Source organism: Colias eurytheme, chromosome 20 (assembly GCF_061535395.1).
Source record: "Colias eurytheme isolate Ceu_HAF_F1 chromosome 20, ilColEury1 Martin Lab GWU primary, whole genome shotgun sequence".
Lineage (NCBI taxonomy): Eukaryota > Metazoa > Arthropoda > Insecta > Lepidoptera > Pieridae > Colias > Colias eurytheme.
In genome coordinates this window covers 3046094-3067498 of record NC_142999.1, presented here as the reverse complement: position 1 = coordinate 3067498, position 21405 = coordinate 3046094, and the positions used below count along the sequence as shown (strand labels likewise).

Genomic DNA, 21405 nt, shown 5'->3' with positions numbered 1-21405 from the left:
ATTCCAAAGATGTTGTATATATTCAATGTAGTAAATAAAAAATAGATGGAACTACGCTCCAGGAATATTCAGAAGCAGTAAAACGAGCGCAATAAAAGCCGCGGAATGATATTATAGCTATAAAAACATCAATAAAAATAGTATTCCCTATAAGTTATTAATTCAAAATTCATTGCCAACAAACTGTTTTACAGTTTCGCGAAAATTTGTTAAGGTTATATACTTAGTGTTAATAAAGTGTAAAATAAATAAAAAAAATACAAGTTAGGTATTTACGACATGAAGCATTATGGCTTATTTAAAAACTTGGTGCTCTTACAAATTTGATTACTAGACTAGACTTTAATCTTGGACCTCATTTCATGCAAATGCATTTTTTATTTCTTTAGCTAAGTTCTGCAGTATCATCTCTAGTGAATTCATCACGAGAAAGCCAAATTTCTATGATATATGTATGTACGGACGGAGCTTTCATTAATTAAATTAGGATGTATGACTTTTTTATCATAAATGTTAATTAAATTCATGTTTGCTATCTTCTATCTAGCTTTGTGTGAAATGTAACAGTACATGCAGACAGCAGAATAACATCTATACTTATATTATAAAGCTGAAGAGTTTGTTTGTTTGAACGCGCTAATCTCAGGAACTACTGGTCTGATTTGAAAAATTCTTTCGGTGTCATTTATCGAGGAAGGCTATATTGCTATATATCAACTCGCTAAGACACTGCGGGTAAAACCGCGGATCACAGCTAGTCTTTTATAATTATTACGTACAATATGCACTAGAAAAGTACAGTTATGACTTAAAACTTGATGAAATATATCCTTGAATTTCCAAAACAAGTTGAGACTCCAAAACCTTTCAAACATAAGACCTGCAATTAAACCGTTCCAAGTACGATCCAATTTAATTTGTTCCTTGTGTCAATAGACGGAAATCCTCAGTCGATACTCGTCAATGGAATAAAGGATCTGTGCAAGTACTTGCAAGTGTAGAATTGTATAGAAGCATCTTTAGTCTTCAAAAGGTTTATCTTATAGACAGTGGCGGGGCAAGACCTAAATTTGATGTGGGCAAGACAGATTTCGCGAGGCCCTGTTCTATGGCGACCTGAAGACGGATTTTATAAAATAATAAAAGCAATTAACACTGCCAAGTTTTTATTGCGTACTTTGATTTGATTGGTTGTCTTCCTAGTCAAGAAAGTAAACAAATAAAACCAGGGATACCCCGCACTCTGGTTGTTTTTTTTTTTTTTTTAATTTATTAAGGTCTCTCTGGTCTGGTTAACTCTGGTCGGTCGGCGGCAAATGTTGCCAGACTAAGAAACCATGTTTCACAACAAAATTGATTTATATCTTTTTTAACCGACTTCAAAAAAAAGGAGGAGGAATTTATCAATTCGGCCGGTATATTTTTTTATGTATGTACACCGATTACTCCGAGGCAGGGTCGTTTCACTCAGTACATTTTAACTTCAGTACAAAATCGTGAACACGGAATAGTTCGAACATTCGCTATAAGATGGCACCACCTGTAATGCATTTTGAACAAAATGATAAATACATATAATAGTAAGAAATTAATTTTTAATAATGAACTCAAATAATGTAAATAATATTTTAAAAGCAAACTATTGCATACAAAAGTTGGAAATATCTAATTAGTATAAAACCGAAAATTGCAATTTTATAACGCTTCGTTCTACTTTAGTATTAAGAGGTTACTTGACAATTTGTAAGAATTTCCCTCTTGTATGATCTTTGTTTAATACTTAACATTATAAACGTAAAGATATCACTTATTTTATATGAATTTTAGTCTAAAAAGTCTTCGGTATGTGTAAATAATATAAAATAAATTTTGCGCATACTTGTTGGAACGGAACGTCAACATCTCTGATCAAACAAATTACATGTGTCAAATGTCAATGTCTCAATGTCATGTTCAAAAATCAAAAAGTTTATATTTTTATTGTTATGGTGGTTTTCGCGTTATTTTGGTTTTTCTCATGTCGATTTGGCTTTGTTTTATGGACTTTGGTGGCTCTGTTACATTTATTTGACCTGTGCACAGGCTGTGCTCTGTTTTGGACTCCGACAACTCTGTTTTTTATCCGAACCCGGCTACATTTCATGGACTCCGATTTGCTACAATGGCGGAAGAAAAAAAGTGTTGTGTGCCAAATTGCGAAGAAGTGAAAATTACGTGCAGATTTTTTACATTCAGTTGGTGTAAGGCCACAAATAAATTATTAAGCGGTATCAATAAACACTTCGGTTCTGAAGACTCCATTCAAGTAGAAGCTTTTAATTATTGCAATAAAAGAAGCGGAAATAAATGATATTTATCTCATTTGAGTGTTTTATTTGGATTTAACCCCCAGAAATCGAATAAAATTATAAAACTAGAAATTATTGAAAAGAAAAGCCTGGGGAGTGGGGAGCGCTCTACTAGGTAATGAGTTGTAGTTCGAACATTGCGTAATAGATGTCGCTAGTAGGAGACCCCGACTGAAGACTCTATACCTAGTTATAATAATGTACTCTGTGCTCCGAGGGTTCTGAACCGATTTACGTGATTCTTTTTTGTTTGATAGGGAATGTTGTCGATTTGGTCCCATAAAAAATTTATTCGGATAGGCCCAGTACCTAGTTAGTATTTTATGAGCATTTTCGTCTGATCTCGATGACTTAATTGAAATGTAGCAAGTAACTTTGATTCACTTCCCGATAACCGATTGATTTGAAATTTTGTATACGTATATAAATTGGATAGCGATTAAACATTATCATGACATAGAGCTGATTTGATGATGGAATCGGAAGGTGGCCATAGGAACTCAGTAAAATATTGACTTAACTTTAACGAGTTTGGGCTCGTTTGATTCGTGTCGAAAAATACACTAAAAAGTATTAAATAAAAATAACTACGTTAAAAACAACCGACTTCAAAAACGGAAAAGCAAAAAATTAAAATATTTGATATTATTAATTACTACATATTATTCAGATGTACTATTTATTAAATAGGTTTGAAGTCGGTGCCAAGCACTAAGCACTTAGTATTAAGCCCGTGCACCGACATCAAACCTTTTTAGTTTTTAGTAAATTAGCACATCTAAAATAATAATATTTAGTAATTAATAATATCAAATCTTTTTTATTTTTTGCTTTTCCGTTTTTGAAGTCGGTTGTTTTAACGTAGTTATTTTTATTTTATTTTATTCTTGCTTTAAGAAATTTTGAGGCGCGAGGCCCCTTGTACCGCGAGGCCGTAGGCGGTGGCCCACGTCGCCCACGCCTTACGCCGCCTCTGCTTATAGACAATGGTTGTAAAGCACGATGTTTTTGATGTAAAAGTTCTTTAGGCGTTGAGAGTATAATTTCAAGGTCGCGTCATAGCAATACCGTCACGTCATGGAAAAAGGTGACGATTTTGGTATTTTTGAACCTTGCTAAAGAAGTTTCACTTCTGACACGTGTGCTCGGCACACACGCTCTTTTTTATAAAAGGCGGGTTCATACAGAAAGCTTATACGAAGAAAATAGCGCACGTTTTAGAAGTTTCATTTAGATTGGCGGAGACGTTTAATTTACGAATGATTATATCCAAAAAAGCAATGAAACCTTATAAAGGAATTATAGTCGAGCCAATTTAATAGGCAACATTTGACGTCTATCAATTTTATCTTCGAAGAGAGGTAACCTGCTTAAAAACATCGATTAAAGTGAATTAATCGATACGGATTTGAATTTTGAAACATTTGTCAATCGAATTTATTAATTTATGATGATTTTTATTCACAAGTAATCAATGCATTCGATTCTAGATGTCAGATTTCGATTTTTAAGCTGGGTATCGACTTCGCGCTCCTGGCGCGCGCGCCATGAATGACCGCGCCGAGAGTGCGTTCCGCGGAGCGCGTTCCAAATAATTGAAGTATATAAACTAAGCGCGCCTGGCGCGCGTGGCAACTGTTCCAGTGTTTGACCGTTCATCATGGAAGCTAGTCGTGTACGAGCAGCAGCAGCATTTTTTTCTTTAACTCCGGCACAGGGACTCCCATTTCACTACTGATTTCTCTCCAACCAATAAATCGCTTAGAGAAGATCTCTAAGCGATTTATTATGATACGAAGAAATTTTACTGTTCCACAAAACTTCTTTCGTACCATATAGCTGAATTAATTTACGGCAACTTTGGTTATCCATAATAATTATTAATCGGAGCGCAACAAACACAAAAAATACGACAAACCCGTCTCCATTGGCGCGCGCGCCACGTTTGATGCGCGGTAAAAAACCGACACCCGACGGAACGGACCGCTCCGCGTTCGACCGCTCCAACGAACATTTTGGCGCGCGTTCCAAACTGGTATCCATTTCACGCGGCTGGAGCGCGCGCCAATGTTCGACCTCTTGGAGCGCGAAGTCGATACTCACCTTTAGAGTAACGTCTCTGGTATTTAAAAAGAAAAAAGGTTTATTGACACAAAATTGTAGCGACGTCAGTTCTTCAATTCAGAAATTGTTTATTATGTTTAGAATGGTTTATCAGTAAAATGAAATCTTAAAATTACTTGTATCGGTCATTATTATTATAAATATGTAGTCGTAATTGAAAAAAGTTAAGCAAATGTGCAGTTCTAACAAAACGAAATATCATGTTATTGTATGTCGTCGTTACTAGGTTACGTTGTTGAATTTTGTTGAACTGTCAAATGTTGCCTATTAAAATGGCTCTACTATAGTAGTTGCCCACACAACTATTCATAAGGAATTGAACGCAAACATTTTTTCAAAGGTTTCTTAGATAATTATTTGCGTTGCAGCACCTTGTATTGCTTTTAACGTAGTTTACAGTCTTACGTCCTACGCATTGTTGAACACTTTTTAAATGTACTAGGATGGTGTATGTGGCTATTTTATTTTTAAACTAAATTTAAAGTAAGCCTGTTTTCTCTTTGTTTGTATTTTTCTCATGTCTCAACGGAGTGATTGTGTTGTTGTATATGATTTAGAGCGAAAGAAAGGACTTGTTGACAAAATTTAAAAAAAATTTTATGAATGTTGGTGCATATCATAGCATTCTAGCTGCACCACACTCTGATGCAGCTAGAATGCTATTCAACTTTAAATTTCAAATATAGTTAATATAGTTTGTTAAGTGTTAAATATTTGTACAAGGTACGATGGGATTGTCCTTTAGGACAAAAATCCCTAAATAAAAAAAGATTTATGAACAAAAACGTAAATATAATATACAATACCTTGATATTGAGTATGTAAATTTTATTTATTTGAATTCGATTCTAATATAATATTTTCGTAAACATTAACATTGGGACAATGTATTAATTTACCCATTATAACATCAAATAAATCAATTACGAATAATCCAACCATATATCAATGATTTATTTGGGATTACGAGGATCGGGGGATAAGCCGTTAACGTTTCATTCCAATTCGAATCTTATTCGAATATATTCTATCCATTTTTATTCAGAACTAGCTGCGTCCCGCGTTTTCACCCGTGTTGTTCTGCTCCTGTTGGTCTTAGCGTGATGATAATACTATAATATATAGATACTAGCGGTCCGCCCCGGCTTCGCCCGTATACACCGTATACGCCCGGTACATATGAAAAATAGATGTTGGCCGATTCTCAGACTTACCCGATATGCACAGAAAATTTCATGAGAATCGGTCCACCCGTTTCGGAGGAGTATGCAGACTAACATTGTGACACGAGAATTTTATATATAAGAAGATAGATAGATAGATAGATAGATAGATAGAATATATATATATATATATATTCCTCGATAAGTGGACTGGCTAACACCGAAAGAATTTTTGAAATCGGAAAAGTAGCTCCTGACATTAGCGCGATCAAACAAACAAACTCTTCAGCTTTATAATATTAGTAAAGATAAGGCAAAGAAAGTACATCCAAAAGTCAATAATGAGATAAGCAATTGTTCATAATAAACACTAAAATATTCATATCGCAAATGTCAGTTTTCATACCTATTTTATTATTTCATCAAATATATAACGGAAAGTAATTTTGGTTTAAATGATGTATACTTTCGTAGTATTAAAATTCTAAGATATAATACTTACATAAATTTTACGATAAGTCGCTATTTGAACACGTTTACTCTTTTTTGATGCCAATAATAATTCGCAAATCAGAAAATCGTTATAAGATTTGGTGTATTTGCGTACTAAATATATAATTTTATGTTCAATTGTCTCGAAGATTGATTGTCGTAGTCAAAAGTCAGTCGAGGCATTATTTGCACTAAGTACTAAATAATATCACATGATTTATAGCCCATCTGCCTCTGTCAAGGAACACGATAGATGAGTGTAGCAAACTTCAATGAGAGATGTCTTTGAAATAAATAATTAGGTGGTCTTCATAGAGCGAGCAGCCACGCGAAGCAATTGCTGCGCGAGGCATTTGCAGGAGGTGCATTTTCCTCGGATGACCTAAGACCAAAAGGCCACGAATATGAGCGGAAAATCCATATATTAATATTATAATTGCGAAAGTAACTCTGTCTGTCTGTCTGTTACTCAATCACGCCTTAACCACTGAACCAATTTGCATGAAATTTGGTATAGAGATATTTTGATACCCGAGAAAGGACATAGGATAGATTTTATCCCGGAAATCCTACGGGAACGGGTTTTTCTTTGAAAACGCAAGCGAAGCCGCGGGCGGAAAGCTAGTAAACAATAAATATTGAAAAAAATGGTAAAATATACTCCTTTTGAAAGCAATTTCCTTATCAGCAAATTTTAGTACCTGTGTAAATTTATTTCACACTAAATTGTTGGTGAATAATTAATTTCTTATTAGACAACCTTCATAATAAAACAACCCTTTTAAATTGAACCTTTACCTAACGTAATACAGTTTAGTTTCCTTTAACTTTTGAGAGGGCCCTTTTATTGAAATAAGTAGGGGCTTATTTAAAAACTTGGGTCTTTTTGTTCCTAATTAGTGAATTAATATTGTGTAAAAGGTACAGGGTCGTAAACTTATATTGTTTTTATAATTGTATTGCCTACAGGGTAGTTATGATCTAGATTCAAGTTTGAAAAGTATATAACAGTGGAAAAATACGTTTTTAAACTATAAGGTAATATGTTATAAAATGTAAATAAAATTATAAATAATAAAATTATTAATACCTTCTAATATGTATAAAGTCTATGTTGTTATCATCGATACAAAATATACGTATATGTTTGCAAGTTCATATTTAATACTTTTGTAGCTACATCACACTTAAATATTTATGTAAAGATATTATGTACATAGAGCGCGTCCCAAAACCAGAAAAATTAAAAAATGTTTTGTTAATATTGCACGACTCATGATGCGAAGCATCAGAGAGTGCTTTACGATCGAAAAATTTTTTTCGCCTCATTTTTGCAGCTATTCTTATTATTATAGCCTTGTTAGTTCACGGAATCAAGATATTTTGCAAACTATTGTCGAGATAATTTAATGGAGATTAATCCCATACTTTTTAAAAATTGATTTACTTCAATAGAATTGGAAAAAAACACCGAAATAGGTCAAAAAATTTTCCTGTCCGTCATGTGTGAAACCTGAAAACACTATAACTTATTGAGTTAATTATTTTTTAAATATTCTAATCGACGATTGTAGGTCACTGAATGCGAATGATTAATTAATTCAGTGTCGTTTAATTGCAATTAATAAAAAACGAAAACTACAATAAGTTTTTTTTTTATATATTTCATAATTAAATGAGCATTATGAGTCGTGCACTTTTGTATTTTCCAAACTTTTTTTTAAAAACTTACATTAATTTGTATTGAACGCGATCTGAAGCATAATATTCATGAAACAATTACAAAATAGGTGGCCTGGAAGAAATCGCTTTTAAGCGATAAGGTCACCTTTTGTACTTTACCTCGCATCTATAAAACTATAAGTATATACTGTACATTGTAATGTAAATTGGTGTGGTACAATAAATGGTTAAATAAATAAATAAGTAAAAATATACAATATATTAAGAAAACAATTAATAAAATTATGTTCTAAATATTAAACCAATTAGCCAAATTGTTATGAAGAGGCTTACTTCTGAACATAAATTAATTTTAATGTTAGGAACCACTTCAAATGAAAAAGGATTCAAAGGTACTTTAAAAAGGTATCTCCGCTGGCTTTGTTTGTCTTTGTATTGTTTAGTTTTCGACAATTGTTTCCAAAATTGTGTCTCGATTCTCTTTACAATATTTGGTAGCCCACTTCAAAGCGTAGGTACAACTGCGTACGCCTCGGCTTCACTCGTGGTACATAATACATAGCCTATACTCAGGAATCATGTATCCAACAGTTAAATACATAATTTAAGAAATTGGTTCAGTAGTTCCTGATATTAGCGCGTTCAAACATACTTTGCAGTTTAAATTATGGATTAAAAGCAATTATTTCGACATCTAAATTTTCTAATAATTTACAATGATGAAAGGTTGTTTATATCAAATATTCAAGTAGTAGTTAAAGTTAAAGAGAGGATTATTTTAATGACTGACTTCTACCAGAGCGGCTTTCAGTAGTCGGCTTGTATATTACAAATCTTGAGAATATTCTCATACTATTAATTAAGATTAGTCATTTCACTAGAGTGTTATTTAACCAGTAATTCTGGAACAATAATTGAATAGTTAATTATTTAAAGATATTTTGTGGAAAGTATTATGCGAAATAAAGCGTTTGTAAAAGTTAAATCAAGCTAAATTCTTATATTATAAATTAAAAATCACCTGTAAAAGTGAGTGATATTAGTAAAACACATTCATTCAAATTGAAAAGAACGAAGCAAGTTTATTGACTTGCAGATGCAATATACAGTAAATTAAATACAATAGACGTATATGACGTTAGGTTTTGTCGCGGAAACAATATTGCGAGGACTGGAAATAGGGAATGGAAATTCCTACGCAACGGCTATTGAAAGCACCGACAGGTGAAACAAGGTGAACCAACCAAACCACTTTCAAACTAGTCAATCAAATAGTTCAAATAATCCTCATTCACCAATACCTTCTAAAAGACATTGTCATGGGCCAATTTCGCTAAATCTTTTGAGCCCTTTGTGGTTATTGTACTCTCCCTATTATATAGTATAGTATATATTATCTGTGCTATTATGTCACTTGATAAGGGAATGACCTGAAATCCCTTCCTGAGATTACTAAAGGTGGGACGGGATACACACATTGCTTCTTTGTAAAGAATGTTGGCTTAAGTATAATAGATCTTTCTAAAATCTATATAATGAATGCGATATTTTGCCTGTTAGGTTATAAGTTATAACACTACGGATAATTCGAAGTACCTTTTTATTTTGGAATTAGCTGTGCCCTGCAGTTTTACCCGCATTGCTCTGCTCCTTTCAGTCTTAGCGTGATGTAAACCACATAGCCTATATATAGCCTCCCTCAATAAATGGGCTATCTAACACTGAGGAAATTTTTCAAATTAGATCAGTAGTTCCTGGGATAAGCGCGTTCAAACAAGCAAACAATCTCTATATAATACATATAATAATATTAGTATAGATGAAAATAGTTGAAGACCCAGGATCAAACATAGACTTCTTTATTTTAAACCACACTCTAGTAAGCGTAAAAGGAGGATCAAAGTTTTTGTCAGTAATACCACTGTAATATTATGTTAATTTATTTAATTAAGGACCCTTCTAATTGAACTTTTCTTTAATTATTATATGCTAGAGCAAAAAAGAGAATGCCGTTATTTTTAAATTTATTTGTATTTAAAATATTTCCTAATATTATCCCTATTGTAATTTAGCGGAAAATTACCTTAATGAAGTATTGATAGCGGCCAGTTCAAATGCAAATTTGACTCGATTAACATTTTGCTACGTGAATTGGTAATTGCTTGTTGATTCGCTTTAACGTGAACATAATATTAAAGCGCTAGCGATCCGCCCCGGCTTCGCCCGTGGTACATATTTCGCAATAAAAGGTAGCCTATGTTCTTTCTCAGGGTCTAAAGATTATCTGTGCCAAATTTCATCAAAATCGGTCCAGTAGTTTATGCGTGAAAACCATACATACATACATACAAACCTTTCCTCTTTATAATATTAGTATAGATAAACAGTTTCAATCCTTTATATTATGAGGTATGTTTCAATATGAACTGACCAATTATTATTTAAAAATATAAACTCGAAAAGAAAATTTCCATACCTACTATTTTTCTAGTATTCAAATTGTTCTTTTATTTGATGAAAAATTTGGTAGAATTTATAGTAGAGACAGAGAGTAGTTTTATTTTATTTATTCTTTAATAAACGTTAATTTCCTTTTCATTAAATTCGAGAAATACCCTACAAAAATTTTATGTCCAATGGGTCCATAATATGTACAAATACCGTTTTCAAAGGAAAACCCGCATAGTTCCAGTTCTTGTGGGATTTCCTGGATAAAAATGTCTTATTCTGGGTCTTTAGCTACCTACATACCAAATTTTATTGTAATCGGTTCAGTAGTATTTGTGTGAAAGAGTAACAAACATCCACCCATCCTCACAAACTTTTGCAATTATGATATCAGTAGGATTGCATAGAGCCATAGAGAAATTAGAAAATACGTCGCTGGGAGGAGCATTAATAAAATATATAATATTATTAAACTATGTATAAGCTAAATAAATGAAAGACTTTTAGTTGCTACCATTCCGTGGTATAATACCACATTCATAATTAAAAGTTTTCGCGATAAAAACTTAGCATAAATACTCTACTTTGCGAGTGAAAGCTCTCATCACATTTGTTAACATTTAATGTTATAAACACAGGGATATAATTACAATTTTAAAGTCTCTTTGAGAGCAGATACGTGTTCTGACATTAACAGTATTATATTTTAAAATTATATCTGTATGTTGTGTACTTCTTACTTATACATAATATTATGTACAGGCAAAATCTAGAAAGAGAAATTCTATAAAGCTGATGTAGCCAACGTCTTTATAAAATTAGTATATGCAATGGAAAATGTTAAAAATACGAAATATTCTTACTAATACTATACTTACTATAATATAATTATTCCGAAGTTGAGTTTGTTTGTTTGTCTATCTTTCACGTCGCAAATTATTTATGATACAATATTGCTGTCTGAGTCCCTAAATAGGCTAGAGAACAACATAATTATTTTACGCGATGTAACATCTCTTTCCTATGGGAACTTCCTTTGATTATGCGGGCGAAGCCGCGGGCCTTACCTACATTACTTGGATTTAAATATTGTATATTAGGCACATTATTGTTATATAATATTCATGTGTGTGCAGTTATTAACTTTTTTAGACCCCTGCACTGGGAGTGTTAACTTTGTAATAGATTTAATATTATAATAAATTAAAATGATTATAGAATAGATAATTATTATAATTAATGACGGAATTAATATCACTTAGGTATAGCAGAACGCGGGTAAAACCGCAAGTGAAAACTAGTCTCACATAATAAAAGTAATAAAAGTATAGTAAATTAATTAGGATAATTTAATCCAATTACTTCACAATGTTTTCAGTTAATCAACAAGCAATTAAGAAAATTGAATTCATCGCAAATGTGTTGTTGATGGCATAAAATTTGCATTTAAAAATTATGCAGGTGATATAACCCTGTCTGCTTTCGTTATTTTTCATATGAAATAAATAGTGAAAAAAATAAATAAAACAGGTAGGTAGTTAATGTCTATTATAATGCACTTAGTCTAAATGATAAGTTGAAAATGGCGAAAAATAGAGATAAGTCTCTTAAAAATACGTGCGATAGCTCATTTGATTCGGAGTGAAAAATTTTACCGACAATTATTTAAACATTTTTTTTAATGTGCAATAAGGACGGAAGTTCGAAAAAATTTCGTTAGTTAACATTTGTCTAATTTGTTGAAAAATTAACTTTAAATAACTAACTACAACCATAAGTTTTATTCTCTCTGTCGGATTGGCATGGTGAAATGATAACATAACATAATAAATAAATAAATAAATATATAGGACATTATTACACAAATCGACCTAGTCCCACAGTAAGCTCAATTAAGGCTTGTGTTGTAGGTACTAGGCGACGATAAATATAATATTTAATAAATACATATATATAGATAAACACCCAGACCCAAGAACAAATAATTGAGTTCATCACACAAATATTTGCCCTGACCGGGGATCGAACCCGGGACCATCGGCTCAGTAGGCAGTTACTTACCACTTATAATAAGATATAGGTATCTTAATAATTGTATTAATAATTTATGTATTACAATAAAGTATATTTCATTTCTTGAATAGCTAATGTAATTCTGACTTCTGTCTAGTAATACAAGTTTATACGTAATTAATTCAAACATGAATTACGTTTAAACTTTGATATGAACTGATTCAAAACAGCCTATACAAGTTATAACAATAATTTAAAATAGTTATATTAAGCTCATGAATTTACAGCACGATAGTTATTTCACATAACCACAACATAACTTTCATAATATACTATAGGCTTGATATTTCAATCCTTGATTTTAAAATTCGTCGAATATCGTAGGAATGACTTACCTGTAGGTAGTCAGTAGACAAATCATTCAAAATTGTGTTTTATTTTCTCTACTTTTCAAATTTTGCAGGTCATTTCTTTTATTAGATCTTTCTGATGTAGATCTAAGATCGCATAAATTTCTTTACAATAATACTAATTATTACGTAATAGGTACATTCTCGGTCGAGTTACAAAGGATATAAAAATTGTCGTAACTACTTACTAACTACGACATTAATACAATTTAACTAGCAATCTAATCCCTGTCAATCGTGAGGGCTGGGTGTGTATTTCAATACAAACAATCACCTGATGTCTTCAACAAACGCCCACACCTTCAAAACATTGTCTAATTAACTTTGGCAAATAAATATTACTATGGTTGCTTTATTATAGACCTATATATTTAATATTACTATAGACCGTCTCCTTGGTACAGTGGTTGACGCGTGAGCGTAGAACCGAGGGCTCCTGGGTTCGATTCCCGTGTGTAGACGAAGAAAAAAAAAATGTCTCGGTCTGGCACGACACAGAAGGCTGATCACCTACGTGTCCCTAAAGAAAATCGATCAGTGAAACAGATGTATGCATAATGCATCTGCCCCTTACCCCACTTGGGGACACGGGACTTCATAGTTTAGGTAGTAGAATTATATTGTCTGTGGCTTAGGTTGTCTCGTGGTAAGAATAGAATGAAGTTTCAAATTATTATCATCGTCGTGGATATCGACCAAAAAAAGTCTGTCTGTTTTTAGATTACACTCAATTTAATAACAACTGTAGACCCGGTCAAAGAAGAATTTCTGAAAACACATAATCCCACCAAAAACATTTTCATGTAAAATGTTACCAAGACGAGCCCATATGACTGGCACTGTCAAAAAGTTATCAGATCTCATGTAGAGCCAAGCTTCTAACACTACACGCCCTAACTCTACAAGGCCTAACTTCACAAACTCTACACATTAGTCAAAATATGTGGCTTGGCCATTTCGCTACATTCACATCGGCGTAAGGTGAAAAATTAATTCACTGTTCATTACTTTTGTGTTATACAATAGTTCTTGTAGTAACGAACGGCCAAGCCACATATTTTGACTAATGTGTAGAGTTTGTGAAGTTAGGCCTTGTAGAGTTAGGGCGTGTAGTGTTAGAAGCTTGGCTCTACATGAGATCTGATAACTTTTTGACAGTGCCAGTCATATGGGCTCGTCTTGGTAACATTTTACATGAAAATGTTTTTGGTGGGATTTCATTTCTTTTTGTAAGTTGTTTGTAACAATTTTTTTTTAACAAGGAGGTTCTCCTTGTTAAAAAAAAATTGTTTATACATATTGTATATATCTAGGGGAACCAAGTTTTAGATTATTAGATTAGACATCTAGCATAGCGTCATCAAAATTTAATTTAAAATTACAGTTCTCATACAAACTCCCATCCCCTAGTTTAAGGGGTTGGGGGATGAAAGTTACAAGTTTTATAATTTTTTTGTTGTTTGTGTGCTAATACTAGCTTACATACAAAATTTCAGCTTTCTAGGACATTAGGAAATACCTTAAGAATTTTGATGATCATCAGTGAGTCAGTGACGAAATTAGCGTTTTTTAGATATAAATAAAATCTGAAGTATAAAAGCTAATGTAATTAAAACTTAATATGTTCAATAAGTCCGCTATTGACAATATATCCCGAAAATGTTGTTGATCTAGCATAATCCAAACCCAAGTTATGAGGGTTCAAAAAAACGTCGAAGCGCTTCGAGAAAAGGTAGGTAGTGCCCGTGCGCCTCGCTTGGCTCGTCTTGGCGGGGGCACTACCGTGCCCCCAGATATAGTTTCACTCAATTTCACCTCAATTCTTATATAAATATAAATCAAGTTAACAATATTAAACGTGGAGGAAAAGTGGATGGATACAGTAGTACAATATCCTTTTTAGCATCCATAGCAAGAACCACTGATTTTCATTTCTTACAAGAAACTGTGCTCTGAGTTTTTCTTTATTCTTTCTTTCTAATTCACCTTTTTCTTCCAGCATCCGTGGCAAGAATCACCAAGTTCCTGGGCATGTCTGGTATCCCGGTGCTCACAACTGGCGGCTTCACCTTCGACTTCGTGAAAAGCAAGCAATCCTGCAAGGACGAATACTACATGCTGGTCAGGACTAGCCCTTTGGGGTTCAAGGATATGGCGTACTTCATCATTGATGTTATGAGACAGTAAGTTTCACTTAAAAGCTAAATACCAGAAATCTTTTGAAAAATTCGATCAAGGGCGGGATTCGAACCCGCGTTTTGCTGCCGTGCCAGGACAACGCCTAGCCTCTAGGCTCTGCTGTAAAACCTAAATATTGTTAAAAAACTAAACAATTAAGTTAAGTAAGTTTTTTATAATAAATATGACCAGTTTCACAGCTTCTGATATATTCTGTTTAGCCTATCTGTTAAAAATAAAATATTATAAAAATATTACATAACGTACTAACAGCTAGCTGTGAAACCGATCTTTATTATTAAAAAAACTCAGAGAACATACTAGAACTTTACTTTGGGAAAACTTATAAAATATTACCTTTCTCTTTATAAAAGTAAAATTGATTGCCCACTAAAAACTTCACAGGCTTATTTCCAAAGGCGCGTCGCTTGAACATAAATTTCTATCCTATATTTCACTTCTACATGTTTTATTGTCCTGACAATAAACTTATAACTTTTGTCAAAGTTCCAATCAGCTTACTACAAAGTTAAGTATTTCACAGTTCATAATATTATGTGAAAGTATAAAATGTTATCTACAGTTAAGAAAATTGTAACTTTGCGATTAATTTGATACATAATTTAATTAATTAAATGAGACGATGCTGTAAGTCGTAATTATATTTATTATGGTGTCCCATTACATAATATTACGTTCTGATAATATACTATTAAGTTATTTATGTGTTTGTGCACACTATGCCTTGAATAAATTCGAGAATGAAAAATCATTTCACTTTAATTACGAAAAGCTTATTGTCATTGCAATAAATAATAGTCCGGGATACATCGCCCATTTTTGCAAGTGATTACTATCAAGCTAATTTTTCGTGAGTAGCTTTATTTTGATGAGATGCCCAATAATTTCATGTACAAAACTCTCGATTGTGGTAGCTACCAGAGGAAACAAGGATAAAATATTTTGATTTGATGGTTCTCAAATATTAATAACTAACTGAATGTTTTTTTTTGTTCAATCTCAAGATAATTATCTAAGTTATTCGAAAAATCAAATCAAAAAAAAATGCTGTATCAAAGTGGTCTTATAATAATTCATTAGTGTTGAACCCAAATAAATCGAAATACATGATTGTTGGCTCTAGGCGACAAGTACAAGCAATAGAGAACTCTAACATTTCTCTTTATATTGAAAATTTTCCTATACATAAGGTAAATGAGGCTCGTAATTTGGGTGTTACTTTCGATAAACATCTAAAATTTGAAAGTCATGTCCTTGAAGTTGTGCGTAGTTGCTTCTACCGATTAAAAGTTATTTACAAACTTCGGCCTTACCTAAACACTAATCTCCGTATCCTTTTAGCTGAATCTCTAGTTCTATCTAAGTTGAATTATTGCATAAATGTGTATGGCCCTTGTTTGCTTCAACGTTCGCAACGTCTTATTCAGAGAGTACAGAATGCTTGTGTTAGGTACTGCTTCAATGTCCCTCCGAGAACACATATAACACCATTCTTAAACTCCGCCAAAATGCTTAACATGAAAGGTAGACAAGATCTATATTTGGCTTGTCTACTTTTTGATCTGTTTAAATCTAAGCGTCCCTCGTATCTGTACGAAAAATTAAGATGGAGAAAAGATAATGGTCGGAACCCAGTAAGGAGCGTAACCAGCGCACTTTCAGTCCCTCTGCATCGATCGCAAGCTTTCCGTGGTAGCTTTAAGTACTGTGCTACAAAGTGTTGGAACAATATCCCTCCGCCAATTAAACAAGTGTGCTCAAAGTACTCTTTTAAAAAAATGTACAAAATCCACTTACTTAACATGCAAAATCAAAAATAGATTTATATTACTCCGCACTGCACAGACTTAGGGCTGCCACGAGAAACCATTTCTTTATCTTATTATAGGTACCTAAAACCATTCAAATTTTACTGCTATACTATCCGATCGGTATTTTATGTATCTACTATTTATTTATTATCTATATATATATTATTTATTCATATCACTTTTATGTAACTATCTATTCATTTATTTTTTTATGTTTTTATTGTATATACCTACTTACTTTTTTCTATTATATTATATGCTAATATTGTTCTCACACTATCTATAGTATTTATATTTTATGTATGGTACGGGTATGGTATGGGTCTTGGCAGAATATCAGCGTTATGGTTCTTAGAACTATGACAATGTGCTGAGCCAAGACCTTTTCAGGGAACATTTCTTGTATTCATTTTTGTTTAATTTAACTTTAGATTTTAAGTGTATTTTGTTTTTTTTTCTTCTTTTTAACTGTCTAGTATTTAAGAATTGTAAATGTTTTCCTGAATAAATGAATAAATAAATAAATAAATAAATAAAAAATATTTGTCCTACAAAATCTATGGTTTTATCAAAGAGTCCCCCTTTCCAATGTGTATCGATAACGAAGTCATCATAAATGATTACTAACCAGCTGATTTTTTTATTTTCACTTATTTAATACTTCTATAATCCAACAGACATATTGTCCTACAAATTGCGTAATAAATATTTGAGAACCATCAAATCAAAATTTTTTATCCTTGTTACCTCTGTAAGCTACCACAATCGAGAGTTTCGTACATGAAATTATTGAGCATCTCATCAAAATAAAGCTACTCACGAAAAATTAGCTTGATAGTAATCACTTGCAAAAATGGGCGATGTATCCCGGACTATAAGTCTATAGTAATTAATATAAGTACCAGTAAATACTTAGTAACGTCATAACCGGATTTTAAAACAATATTAAAAATAGTATATATCTCAATTCTCAATTTATAACACTGATCATCAAAACTCAATCAAACGTTTACAAGGACTACATACAATTTAATTAAGTAATAAACCTACTTTGAAAGAGAATTTAATAAAATCCTTGTACGAACAATGTTACGATTAAAATAAATGAAATTTGCTCAAAAGTTTCTCATAAAATTCTAGTATGTTCTCTTATCTCTACATAACTGGCAGAACAAATAGAACTAACAAATGTAAGTATTTTGCTTCTAAATTAAAACCACTTTTGCATTCGTAATCAAGAGGAGAATTTTTCGTTATTTTATTGAAAACGCCGCTCTTTAAAACTTAAAGCTCTGTTGTGAGTTATTGGCAGTGGTGGTCATTTTATTATTATTTTCTTTGCCTTTATAGTGGTTCTTACTTTTTATACATTACTAGATTTCCGCCCGCGGCTTCGCCCGCGTTTTCAAAGGAAAACCCGCATAGTTCCCGTTCCCGTGGGATTTCCGGGATAAAACCTATCCTATGTGTTAATCCAAGTTACCCTCTATATGTGTGCTAAATTTCATTGTAATCGGTTCAGTAGTTTTTACGTGAAAGAGTAACAAACATCCATACATCCATATATCCATACAAACTTTCGCCTTTATATTTTGCACAGACAACATTTTCAAGGAAGGTGCATTTAGTAACAAGTATTTTTACAATCTATTTACCTGTCCTATATTATGTTATGTATAAAAATAAAATGATCTATCTTACTCACTTTAAAACAAAGGCAAAATCAAAATTCTATACATATTTTACAAAAATAAACCATTTTTTAATTAATTTTTACCGCATCCATGTTTCACACTCCTTGTAAAATTATAATAGTATTAAGATATATATTTTATTACCAAACAATATAATTGAGAAAATCTTATGGAAATCATAATATTATGGTTCCATAACTTCTTATAATATCTACGGTTGTGTTGAAATTTTGCTTTCATGTAACAAGGTTAAAAGGTAAGTCTGCTTTGCACATTTGCACCAAATACACTTAACATAAATATAGTAAGTACAGACTACATAATTTGTTATTATTTCCGTCTTCACACTTTCTCTATAAAAGCTTCCTACTGAAAACTAAATATTATTAGCTTTAAAATTAATGTAAAGCAAATACACCATATTCCGATGCGCGCTTTTTTTCATACTAAGTAGGTTTTAATTCATAGTATACTAGGTTTCCGCCCGCGGCTTCGCCCGCGCAGACAAAGAAAAACCCGCATAGTTCCCGTTCCCGTGGGATTTCCGGGATTGCGTCATTTACCCGGGATAAAAAGTAGCCTATGTCCTTTCTCGGGTATCAAAATATCTCCATACCAAATTTCATGAAAATTGGTTCAGTAGTTAAGGCGTGATTGAGTAACAGACAGACAGACAGAGTTACTTTCGCATTTATAATATTAGTATGGATTCTAAGTATCCAAAAACGAAATATAATGAAGGCTGGATTCAATCACGCGTCTCTCTTCACTGTAGCTTTTTCATTGAGTTTATAGCTGCTCTATATTAGTGCCGCAAAGCTTTATGAACAAGCGTGAATTCGAATGCTCTGTGAATGTAAATATATAAGTGATATTTATTAATAGCTTATTATTAGGTATATACAAAGACATCCCCACTAAAAAAGTTCAAATACCTATCCTTATTTGAAACGTTAGTTAGGTACGTTTAGAGATTCCAATCTAGTGAAGGCGGGTTATTATTTAGCTAAACATGAAGAAGCTTTTAGATTAATAATAAACGAAACACAACGAAGCATTAAAATAATGAACTTTCCAGAATGAATAATGGAGTAAAAATTAAAATTAATGAAATGAACGTGTTCAAATTAAATTTTCCAACGGTAACATTTTCTTTAAATTACTTAAGTTGGAATCATTCTTTGTAATTAATTCATTCTATCTTAGGAATAAATTTATTATGATAGGAGTAGGTAGTAAGTAGATTGTATGTATCTCTACGACGATATTCTAGGAACATAATATTAAAGTCTATAACAATAATAAAAATATACAATTGATACAAAAAAATTAGAAAATAATTGATTATGATGTAGCTCTAAATATTTATTATACATTATTAGTTACATATATGTACCTAGTTCCATTTATTTACACAGTTTGGTTTTCTGCACGTGTGATATTGCACTAACATATTTGAATTTCGCGCCATCTAGCTACGACTGGCGGCAACTCCTGCTCATCAACGAACCTGAAGCGCAACTCAGCGTTGCTGGAAAGTCCACCTGCCATCTCATGATGAAAACCTTCGCGAACTTTCTGAAAATAGAAGAAATGATTTATACACCATGGGATACGACGTCAGATGGCGGCCTCAATTATACTGAAAATCTCAAATTTTACCTCGGATTGAAATACACAAGTAAGTGGATAGAATAGTTTAAGTTCGGTACCGGGTTAAATTACGGCAACGTTAAACGTCTAAAGGTATGTTAGTTTTAATATTTTAAGGTATATAAATTATTTTAAGCATTTTACAGTTTAATTTAAGTCAGATTATAACATGAAAAACACAATATCGCCACGACGATATTTCGTAACTTGAAAGCGGTTGTACACCACATAGTAGTTAACTGTTACATCAATAGATGGCGCTAAAATAAAAGCGTTAACATTCAACAGATTTGACTGGAGACGTGCCGCGCTTTTGTACGAAACACAAGCCTTTGTTGAGTACGTCGGTTCAAGAGGGGGTTACTTGTTGGCTAGTACCATACACGATTACATGCTGATTGAAGGCATGCATGTGTATGGAAGGGAGTTACAGTCGCATGTACCGTGGAACGAAACGTTATTGCGCCATGTTGGAAATAACTACGCTAGTAAGTCGGTTTTGGTGCGGGTTTGCGGTTTCAGTATTCATATTACAAAACGCTTTGTTACACTTTGAGGTTTGATATCGCACGTTTATAGCTTTACACTTTGAGGTTTGATATCGCACGTTTTGCAGTGTTCTAGCTCTTATGAAGAATAAAGGGATGCATTAAGTTGATGGTTTTAAAGTTAATTAGTTAGTAAAATAGCATTAATTAATTGCGTGGGTATAAAATGGTATGAATGTTACTGTTACTAACAAATATTTTATTTTACTAGAGAATATTTTATAACAAATAAAAATGTAAAAATATACGTTGCATCAAAGGACAGTGTAATAATCGTACTTTAACATGTTTTTTAAGTCACCGTGATCACAAAAAGAAAATCAACGACTACCTATCGCTTCAATCAAAGGTTGTCGCCATGGAAACGATTTTCGGTATCAGGAGAGTTAAAAAAAAATATTAACTTTTGATTCAAAAGGATGGGACTGAGGGACTAAAATATATTCCTATAAATTATTTATGAAAGTTTATTATTAACTCTTTTGAATTAAGTGAGTTATTTATCCGGAAGATAAATTGAATGTTCCGGGAAATGGAACAAATGAGAGTAAATCTAGGAAATGGAGCCAACACAAGTTCAAGGAGTTATATTTTCGTCCTCTATTCACTGTGTGGAATTTATTAATAAATTTAATGCTACTTCTCTGTAAAACGTTGGATATTAGATACCTGCTCAAAATATGAGATACTTTGTAGTTGGATAAACTACCGAGTAGGATCTATTTCAAAACTCATAATGTAGTTATTCAATAACGATTGACTTAAACTACCTTTTAGTCTATGTATTTGAATTATTGATCATACCTACTTTTATATAAA

The 21405-nt window shown here is 32.4% G+C and overlaps 1 protein-coding gene across 1 annotated transcript in view; it reads left to right on the top strand.

The window, feature by feature from the left end:
• Positions 1–20436, top strand: part of LOC149899537 (atrial natriuretic peptide receptor 3) — an 88412-nt gene extending 67976 nt beyond the window's left edge. The window contains exons 4-6 of the mRNA XM_090114028.1: positions 14681–14864; positions 19861–20066; positions 20327–20436. Coding sequence (XP_089970154.1) covers positions 14681–14864; positions 19861–20066; positions 20327–20436 — 500 coding nt within the window. The remainder of the gene's footprint in view (positions 1–14680; positions 14865–19860; positions 20067–20326) is intronic.
• Positions 20437–21405: the final 969 nt, after the last annotated feature.